Here is a 10,728-nt window from a genome sequence, read left to right as displayed (position 1 = left end):
AGTTCTGCATGGAAGATTGTTAAGACTCAAAGCAGTAGCTTCCAACCTCTGACCATCCTGATATCTGAGACTTCAACCCCCAGAAGCCCCAGCTGGTGCAGTCAACAGCCAGGGATTCTGGGAGCTGGAGTACAAAACACCAGAGAGACCAATGGTTCGGAATGGCTGCCAGATCCTTATTGTGATTGTGTTTATTGGAATGTTTATTTTATGATTTTTTTTCCTTTTCTCTTTTAACGTTATTTTGATGTTGTTGATGTTGTTTGCTGTATATGTTTTGATTTTATTGCTGTATTATATTGTTCGGGCTTGGCCCCATGTAAGCTGCTCCGAGTCCCCATCGGGGAGACGGTGGCGGGGTAGAAATAAAGATTATTATTATTATTATTATTATTATTATTATTATTATTATTACCTGCCTTGCGTCCCTGCAGTTGTGTTCTGGAGAGTGTTGTCATCCTGTAATCGGCCTCCTTTGTCGCCCACAGGCTGTCTGGCCATCTGGTACGGAATGCATCGCCAAGTACAACTTCCACGGAACGGCCGACCAGGACCTCTCCTTCAGCAAAGGGGACGTCCTCACCATCATCTCCGTCACCAAGGTAGGCCACGTTGGCACCCAAGGAGCAGGCCAACTTCTTCATTGGGTCATTTCGGAAGACCTTGGGCTTTCTAGAGAAATCTGTAGGTCTTCTAATGGAGGAAGTTGACCGTAAGAGCCAGGTTGGGAGATCCATACATTCCTGGAGATTGTCTCAAGTCAAAAGAATATCCATTTCTTCATTTGATGTTTTTCACTTTCACAAGAGTCCTGTGACCCTGATTCTTGCAAATATTAAAGGCACACTAGAGAACAGCGTTTCCCAACCTTCCGAATGCCACCACCCCTTCATACAGTTCCTCATGTTGTGGTGACCCCCAACCATCACATTATTTTCGTTGCTACTGTTCTGCATCGTAAATATCTGATATGCAGGATGTATTTTCATTCACTGGACCAAATTTGGCACAAATACCAGATATGCCCAAATTTGAATACTCATAGGGTTGGGGAGGGGGATTCATTTTGTCATTTGGGAGTTGTAGTTGCTGGGATTTATAGTTCACCTACAATCAAAGAGCATTCTGAACTCCACCAATGGTAGAATTGAATCAAACTTGGCACACAGGACACCCATGTCCAACAGAAAACAATAGAAGAGTTTGGTGGGCATTGACCTAGAGTTTGGGAGTTGTAGTTCACCTCCATCCAGACACAAATAATGATAGATCTGGACCAAACTTGGCACGAATACTCAATATGTCCAAATGTGAACACTGGCAGAGTTTGGGGGAAATAGACCTTGACATTTGGGAGTTGTAGTTGCTGGGATTTATAGTTCACCTACAATCAAAGAGCATTCTGAACTCCACCAATGAAAGAATTGGGCCAAACTTCACGCACAGAAACCCCATGACCAACCAAAAATGCTGTGTTTTCTGATGGTCTTTGGTGACCCCTTTAAAAAACCCCTGCAACCTCCCAGGGGTCCCAACCCCTAGGTTGAGAAACACTGATATAGTACCTATAGACCATAAACATTAAAATAGAATTCAAATAAACTGTTAAATCCACGAAAAACCTATATTTAAAATACATTTCTGTGTCTGTGTACTAGGTTGAGCATCCATTATCCGGAATTCCAAAATACAATTGAGGCATTCACCTTGTTTCGCTTCTCCTGGGCAAGTCTGTGACCAGAGGTTGCACGTGAAGGCCTATAGATTCCTAGAGGTGCCGTATTAATAAAATCCCCACATAATCCAATCTGCAGAAGTCAAAACATGCAAAGATTGTAGGGAGATATATTATAATTTGGAGGGCAGTGAATGTGATGTGCATTCGTAGTCTGTGGCCATGGATTGGGTCGAAGACAAGAAGAGAAGCCTCAAATGCAGAGGACGGCATTGGCATCCCTTCCCGCAGTTCCAGAATAATTCTTCCTGCCTTTTTTCCCTTGTGGCCCAAAAATAAATGGGGGGAAAACGCCCTGCCTTAATTAAAACTGAGTCTTAGTTAAAGCTGGCAATTTCTGGAGAAAGTAGGCCACTCGGCCAGATCCCAAGGAGAGGCTTTGCCTGCTTTAGCGTCACATATTTCCCAGGAGAGTTAAGGGCTTGGGGAGGTCATTTTGGTGGACTGCAACTCCCAAAACGCCTTCTTGGCTAGGGGATTCTGGGATTTGTAGTCCAGAAAGGTCTGATTAAACTTAAAGAAGGAGAAGCGAGAGCTCAGCTTTCCGTAGGAGAGAATTCGGCTGCCTTTTGGTGTTGGTTCGTCTCCATTTCAGCTTCTGAACATCAACAAATTGTCGCGCTAAACCAGTGGGTCTCAACCTTCTTAATGTTCGAGTGGTAGATGCGGGGAATGCTGTGGATGGAGCGTGTCTGGATTTCAGGAAGGCCTTCCTTCAACAAGGTCCCTCATGACCTTCTGACAAGGAAACTAGTCCAAGGTGGGCGAGGCAAAACAACGGTGAGGTGGATCTGGAATTGGCTAAGCGGATGAACCCAGAGAGTGATTCTCCCCAAGGCTTCCTCTTCATCCTGGAAAGAAGTGACGAGCAGAGTGCCATCAGTGGGCTCCGTCCTGGGCCCGGTACTGCTCAGGATCTTGGTTCATGACTTAGATGAAGGGTTCGAAGGCAGGATCATCCAGTTTGCATACGGGACCGAATTGGGGGGGATAGCCAAGACTCCAGAGGACAGGAGCAGGATTCAAAACCATTTTCACAGATCTTGACAAAGTCTCCAGGGCCCGATCAGCTACACCCAAGAGTACTGAAGGAACTAGCGGAAGTCATTTCGGAACCATTGGCAATCATCTTTGAGAGTTTTTGGAGAACGGGAGAAGTTCCAGCAGATAGGAAGAGGGCCAGTGTGGCCCCAGTCTTCAAGAAGGGAAAAAAGGATGACCCAAACAATTTCCGCCCGGTCAGCCTCACGTTGATACCAAGCAAGATTCTGGAAAAGATTTCCTAAGATCTGAAACTCCCTTCACAACCCCCAGGTTGAGAAACACTGAGCTGAGGTATATCCACTAAAATCAAAGGGATTTTAGTTTGCACATAGACACACAAACGAGGAAGGGATGTGTCATTTTCTCTAGCGCATCCAAAACACAGAATTGTATTGAGGCTTAATCATATTTAAGAGTATTAACTGCTTTAAGTTTGGCATGTGCCTGAGCAAATGCCCATAAATCTCCGCATAGCCAAGCCTCATAAATGAAAATAACTATATCCAGGTGCCAGCGTGGGATAATGTTTTGGGCATTGCATTGTGACTTTTGCTCCTGTTCTGAATCACAATGTCAATATTTGAGATGCAAGATGTATTTTCATTCACTGGCCCAAATCTGGCCCAAATACCCCATCCACCCAATACTGGTGGGGGTAGGGGGGATTGATTCTGTCATTTGGGAGTTGTAGTGGCTGGGATCTACAGTTCACCTCCAATCAAAGAGCCTTCTGAACTCCACCAAAAATGGAATTGAACCAAACTTGGCGCACAGAACTCCCATGACCAACAGAATATACTGGAAGGGCTTGGTGGGCAGTGTCCTTTGGTTTTGGAGTTGTAGTTCACCTACATCCAGAGAGCACTGTGGATTCAAACAAGGATGTATCTGAACCAAACTTGCACAAATACTCCATATGCCCAAACTGGTGGAGTTTGGGGAAAATAAACCTTGACATTTGGGAGTTGTAGTTGCTGGGATTTATAGTTAACCTACAATCAGAGAGCATTCTGAACTTCACCACTGATGAAATTGAACCAGCCCTGGTCGCACAGAACTCCCATGACCAACAAAAAATACTGGAAGGTTTTAGTGGTAATTGCCCTTGAATTTGGGAGTTGTAGTTCACTTAAATCCAGAGAGTACTGTGGACTCAAACAATGATGGATCTGGACCAAAATTGGCACGAATACTCAATATGGCCAAACACTGGTGGAGTTTGGGGAAAATACACCTTGACATTTGGGAGTTGTAGTTGCTGGGGTTTATAGTTCACCTGCAACCAAAGAACATTCTGAACTCCACCAACGATGGAATCAAACCAAATTCAGCACACAGAACTCCCATGACCAACAGAAAACACTGGAAGGGTTTAGTGGGCATTGACCTTGAGTTTGGGAGTTGTAGTTCACCTACATTCAGAGAGTACTGAGGACTCAAACAAGGATGGATCTGGACCAAACTTGGCACAAATACTCAATATGGCCAAACACTGGTGGAGTTTGGGGAAAATACACCTTGACATTTGGGAGTTGTAGTTGCTGGGATTTATAGTTCACTTACAATCAAAGAGCATTTTGAACTCCATCAGCGATGGAATTGGGCCAAACTTCCCACACAGAACCCCCAGGAGCACCAGAAAACATTGTATTTTCTGATGGTCTTTGGCGATCCCTCTGACACCCCCTCACGACCCCCCCCCCCCGGGGTCCCGACTCCCAGGTTGAGAAACGCTGCTCTAAGATATGTTCCTGAACAGAAAGACAGTTTCCCCCTCATACCAAGCCTTCGGGGTTTGAGTCCCATGCTTGCCCCCAAATGCCCCAAAGGAGAACATGCCGCATGTTTTTGGGGTGCGCCAGGAGTTTTGAGAAGGAATGTGTGACTCCCCATGGCTTCTGGGCCTCCATAGGGTGGCTCCCCAGCCGTTGCTCACGAAGGGTTTCCTCTCCGCAGGATCCCAACTGGTACAAAGCAAGGAACAAAGTGGGCCGGGAGGGCATCATCCCCGCCAACTACGTTCAGAAACGGGAAGGCGTCAAAGCCGGGATCAAGCTGAGCCTTATGCCGTGAGTATCGCCTCTCGCGTTGCGTTCGCTTTGCCCTCCCTTTCCTTTCCTCATTGGCTTGCTTTTGAGAAATCACACCCTTCTGCGCCTCTGTTCCTTTCCAACTTAGGATGAAAATATCATGGGTTTTCTGGCCATGTTCTAGAAGCATGCTCTCCTGACGTTTTGCCTGCATCTATGGCAGAGGTGCTGAGGTCTGAGGATGCCTGCCACAGATGCAGGCAAAACATCAGGAGAGCATGCTCCTAGAACATGGCCCAAAACTAGGAAAATGGGGTTTATATACCTGTGGAATAATGTCAAGGAGAGCATGTCCAGAGAGAAAGAACTCTTGTCAGCTTGAGGCAGGTATGAATGTTGCAGTTGGTCACCTTGATTAGCATTTAATGACCTTGCAGCTTCAAAGCCTGGCTGATGTGACCTCCAAGCCAAAATTTCTCTCCTTGTATCTAGTCTTATGAAAATACTAGGAAAATGTGAGTATGCTGCAGGGTGGCGGCACAGGCATTTTCAAAGAGTTGGGAGAGTCTCCGGGGGGCCATCCAGTCCAACCCCCTGCCATACAGGGAGGCATAGTCCGAGCCCTCCTGACAGATGGCTACCCAGTCTCTTCCTCTCATCTGATATTTTTTTTCTCATTCTCCCCCAGTTGGTTCCACGGGAAGATCACCCGCGAGCAGGCCGAGCGGCTGCTGTACCCGCCGGAGACGGGCCTTTTCCTGGTGCGGGAAAGCACCAACTACCCCGGCGACTACACTCTCTGCGTCAGCTGCGAAGGGAAGGTGGAGCACTACCGCATCATCTACTCCTCCAGCAAGCTCAGCATCGACGAAGAGGTCTACTTTGAGAACCTCATGCAGCTGGTCGAGGTGAGCTGGAGGTCTTTGCGTCGGCAGTGCGTGGGCGAGGAGGACCCTCGTGGGACGCGTACCCTGTGCGCTCAGAAAGAAGCCTAATAATAATAATAACTATTATTATTATTATTATTATTATTATTATTATTTATTACCCCACCACCATCTCCCCAATGAGGACTCGGAGTGGCTTACATGAGACCAAGCCCAAATAGCAATTACAATTAAAAAAACCCAAAAACACAAGCCGAAAACGCGAACAATAAACAATAACATCATAATTACATAATTTGTGTATATGTTAAATATTGATGGTGCAACCTAGTTTTTCCTTTAGTAGGCAGTAAGAGCCCCCAGTGGCACAGTGGGTTAAAGCACTGAGCTGCTGAGCTTGCTGATCGAAAGGTTGCAGGTTCGATGCCGGGGAGCGGCGTGAGCTTCCGCTGTCAGCCCTAGCTTCTGTCAACCTAGCAGTTCGAAAACATGCAAATGTGAGTAGATCAATAGGTACCGCTCCGGCGGGAAGGTTACAGCAGTCCATGCAGTCATGCCGGCCACATGTCTACGGACAACGCCGACTCTTCGGCTTAGAAATGGAGATGAGCACCACACCCCAGAGTCAGACATGACTGGACTTAATGTCAGGGGACAACCTTTACCTAAGAGCACCTAAGTCTTCAAAGAGCTTCTGTTCAGCCATTTCAAACCTCCCTGCTTGGGCGGTGATGGCATGATCATCAGCATAGATGAAACTCTCTGTCCCTTTTGGCAATGGCTGGTCATTTGTGTAAATGTTAAACACTGATGGAGGAAACAACGCTCCACTGAGGCAGGCCGTTGTTCTGTTGTTGCCACCTGCTTCTCTGGCCCTGGAACTCAACAAAAAAACTCCTGTTTTGCATCAGATTTGCAGTTCCCTTAATCCAGATAGCACGAATGCGCCTCGGTTTCTGCTTTCTGTCTGGTGAGTCCTTTTTTTAAAAAAAAACTGTGAAGGGCGCAAGCCAAGGAAGGGCTGCTCCTGGAGTTAAGCCGCTTGCCTAGCAACCTCACCAGCATTTGTTTGCAAAATCTGCCTTTCAAATCTTCCACCTGCTCATTTGGGTTTGCGGCTGCGGGGTGTGCTTGCTTCCTTCTCATGTCTTGGCCCTTCGCGGCTACATTGACATATCCTGGCCTGCATCGATGCTTGGGGGATGATGGGAGTTGTTAAGGGAACGCTTCCCAAGGGGAAAGGTGTTCGAAAGACTGCTCACCCAGCTTCAAATTCCACACCAGTGGAGAGAGAAAGGAACACTGGGATGTCTGTGGTGGAGGAACGGGTTAAGGGAGAGGCAATGGGCGGGATTGTGCAAATTCCACACCAATGGAGAGAGAAAGGAACACTGGGATGTCTGGTGGAGGAAAGGGTTAAGGGAGAGGCAGTGGGCAAGATCATTCAAATTCTACACCCGTGGAGAGTTGTAGTTCATCCTGCAGCTGGAGAGCACACTGACCTCCATCAAAGATGCCTCTATGTAGAGCAAATTTGCCCAACATGACAAACTTTTAAGTATTGATGGAGTTTATGGATGCTTGCCATAGATGAAGGCAAAACATCAGGAGAGAATGCTTCTAGAACATGGCCATATAGCCTGGAAAAACCTACAAGAACCCAGAAGTGTGTTTGTCTTGCCATGTGGCCAAGAGGTGGGCCTAAGGCTTACCAACACAAGAACCATGCTGTTGTTATTCTCAGTCACAGCCTTTGAAGCTCAAAGACCTGCAAAGTGCTTCTTCCGGAGCCTCCACTCCCTTTGCAGAGGCAGGAAGGAGCTCGGAGCCAGTCTGTAAGTCACTCCCCAGCCTGCCTGCCTTTTGGCCAGAACAGGGGCCCTTTTGAAAAGGTGCCTTTTGGAGCCCTGTCAAGGGTTGCAGGCATGGGGCAGGGCAAGGATTGAGCCTCTGCAGGCAATCGCTGGGTGGACTGCAGAGAAAGAAATGCAAGCAACCCCCTGGGATGTTCTAACAGTCGCATCCACACATTGTGAGCGCGGAACTCAATGGGCGTTTTGGTAGCTCCAGGTTGCCTCCTGGCGGAAGGAGCGTGCCGCTGCCTCATGTTTGGAAGAGCTTCCAGCATCTTTGATTGAAGTGGCAAGAAAGGGAATTCCAACCTCAATATTAGGGAGAGGTTGTTTATTAAATAGTGTGTTGTCGAAGGCTTTCATGGCCAGAATCACTGGGTTTGCTGTGAGTTTTCCAGGCTGTCTGGCCATGTTCCAGAAGCATCCAGGGGCCAGGAAGGCAGTTCCATCTTGCCTCCAGTGTCAATTGTTGGGAGCCCCCCCCCCCCAGCACCAACCACTGCTCTGAGATCAGAATGAAGAGAGGGGGCAGGAAGGCAGTTCCATCTTGTGTCCTGCACTGTGCATATAATATAATATAATATAATATAATATAATATAATATAATATAATATAATATAATATAATATAATATAATATAATACTAGCTGTCCTCTGCCACGCGTTGCTGTGGCCCAGTCTGTTGATCTGGAAAATAAAGTAATGAGAAAGTGTTGGTTTCTAATATATGTAATTTCTTTTGCTTGTGGGTAAACAATATTTCTTGCTGTTTCTTTGTCAGTGTTGATGTGGAGAGTGTCTGGTTTGCCTACTCTGGAACATGCAACATATCATTGTCCTTCTTTAGGGGCCCCTTTCAAATCTATGATACTATATCTGTGTGTGTGTGTGAATCATACCTATCTATTATCTATCTATCTATCTATCTATATCTATCTATCTATCTATCTATCTATCTATCTATCTATGGCTGGATGGCTCTTTGTCAGGAGGGCTTTGATTATGTTTTCTTGCCCTGGTGAAGAGAGTTGGACTGGACAGCCTTAAGTATTTTCTGTTGGTCATGGGGGTTCTGTGTGTGAAGTTTGCCTCGATTCTGTCCTTTGTGGGGTTCAGAATGCTCTTTGATTGTAGGTGAACTGTGAATCCCAGTGACTACAACTCCCAAATGTCTATTTCCCCCAAACTCCACCTGTGTTCATATTTGGGCATATTGAGTGCTTGTGCCAAGTATGGTCCAGATCCATCTTTGTTTGAGTCCACAGTGCTCTCTGGATGTAGGTGAACTACAATTCCCAAACTCGGTGCCCACCAAACACTTCCAGTATTTTCCGTTGGTCATGGGAGTCCTGTGTGCCAAGTTTGGTTCAATTCTATTGTTGCTTTAGTTCAGAATGCTTTTTTATTGTAGGTGAACTATAAATCCCAGCAACTACAACTCCCAAATGACAAAATCATAATTTTTTGAGTGATGGTCACTCCTTCTGTTGTGAGACGTTTTGTTGCCAAATTTGGTGTGATTTCGTTCATTAGTTCTTTTGTTTTTAAGGTACTCATTATGCACAGAGCATTTTTATATATAGAGATAATATTATATTATATTATATTATATTATATTATATTATATTATATTATATTATATTATATTATAATCGCAGTTTGGGGGTCCTCCTGGACTCATCCCTGAGCCTGGAATCCCAGGTGGCAGCGGTGGCCAGGGGAGCATTTGCACAATTAAAACTTGTGTGCCAGCTGCGCCCGTACCTTGGAAAGTCAGACTTGGCCACGGTGGTCCACGCTCTTGTTACACCTAGGATAGACTACTGCAACGGACTCTACGTGGGGTTGCCTTTGAAGACTGCTCGGAAGCTTCAACTAGTCCAAGGAGAGGCAGCCAAGTTAATAACTGGGGCGGCATAAAGGGAGCACACAACTCGCATGTTACTCCAGCTCCACTGGCTGCCAGTTTGCTACCGGGCACAATTCAAAGTGCTGGCTTTGGCCTATCAAGCCCTAAACGGCCCCGGCCCAGTTTACCTGTCCGAATGCATCTCCCCCTATGAAATACCGCAGAGATTAAGATCCTCCGGGGAGGCCCTGCTCTCCGTCCCGCCATTGTCACAGGCACAATTGGTGGAGACGAGAGAGAGGCAGGGCCTTCTCGGTGATAGCCCCCCAGATATGGAACTTCCTTCCTGGTGAGATCAGTTCAACCCCTCCCTCCTGTCCTTTAGAAGGATGGTCAAAACTTGGCTGTGGGACCAAGCTTTTGGGTCAGGGTAATAAAGCAGCAATAGGAAAGATGACCAGGCCTATTAGACTTGACGCAGATGACTAGAACGGTTTTAAATGGTGTATTTTAATGTTTTGATAAAAAAAAATTAATATTTATGCATGTGTATGTGAATTTGTGTCCCGGCATTGAATGTTTTTGGTTTGCTTTGAGTTAGATAATTGTACTTGTTATGCTGTTGTTTTATTGAGGGCCTTGGCCTTTGTAAGCCGCATCGAGTCCTTCGGGAGATGTTAGCGGGGTACAAATAAAGTTAATAATAATAATAATAATGTTTGCCGTATATATGCTGTGCTCCGCCCTGAGTCCCCTGAGTTGGGGTGAGAAGGGCGGAATATGTTTTAAATAAATAAATAAATAAATCTAAAACTCTTTCATGTCTGTTTCCCCTTGTCTTCTTTGGCAGCATTATACTTCGGATGCAGACGGACTCTGTACCCGACTCATCAAGCCAAAGGTCATGGAGGGCACGGTGGCGGCTCAGGACGAGTTCTCCCGCAGTGAGTGTCCTGCCAAAGGTTGGGTGGGCTCTTCCCTTTCCATGTCCCTCATCCTTATGCTTCTTCGACTTCTTTTGCATCCTTCCAGGTGGATGGTCCCTCAACATGAAGGACTTGAAGCTGCTACAAACCATTGGCAAAGGGGAGTTTGGAGGTAAGCTGGCCAGGGTTGATGGTGGCACAGCCCAGGCTGTTCTCTAGAGGCAGCACGGGATTTCATGCACCGAGGATGGGTGACTGGTGCTTGGGACTTGGAGTGGACGGTCATCAGTTGAGGTTGTGGCCTTCAAGTCCTTCTTGACTTACGGCAACCCCATCAAATGACTTCCTAGAGCTGAGAATGTGCGACTTCCCCAGTCGTTTCCTCGTTTCTCTCTGAAAAATCC

At 46.5% G+C, this 10,728-nt stretch overlaps 1 protein-coding gene across 3 annotated transcripts in view; it reads left to right on the top strand.

Annotated features, from left to right (window-relative positions):
- CSK (C-terminal Src kinase) overlaps positions 1-10,728 on the top strand; it is a 71,911-nt gene that overhangs the window by 49,621 nt on the left and 11,562 nt on the right. For all 3 annotated transcript variants that reach the window (XM_060755533.2, XM_060755534.2, XM_060755532.2), the window contains exons 3-7: positions 489-602; positions 4,736-4,848; positions 5,498-5,717; positions 10,249-10,342; positions 10,431-10,496. In XM_060755533.2, the coding sequence (XP_060611516.1) occupies positions 489-602; positions 4,736-4,848; positions 5,498-5,717; positions 10,249-10,342; positions 10,431-10,496 (607 nt within the window). The remainder of the gene's footprint in view (positions 1-488; positions 603-4,735; positions 4,849-5,497; positions 5,718-10,248; positions 10,343-10,430; positions 10,497-10,728) is intronic.

The sequence above is a fragment of the Anolis sagrei genome, chromosome 9 (genome assembly GCF_037176765.1).
Source record: "Anolis sagrei isolate rAnoSag1 chromosome 9, rAnoSag1.mat, whole genome shotgun sequence".
In the NCBI taxonomy this organism is placed as follows: Eukaryota; Metazoa; Chordata; class Lepidosauria; order Squamata; family Dactyloidae; genus Anolis; species Anolis sagrei.
The sequence above is the reverse complement of the archived record's forward strand: the minus strand, read 5'-3'. Positions and strand labels throughout refer to the sequence as shown.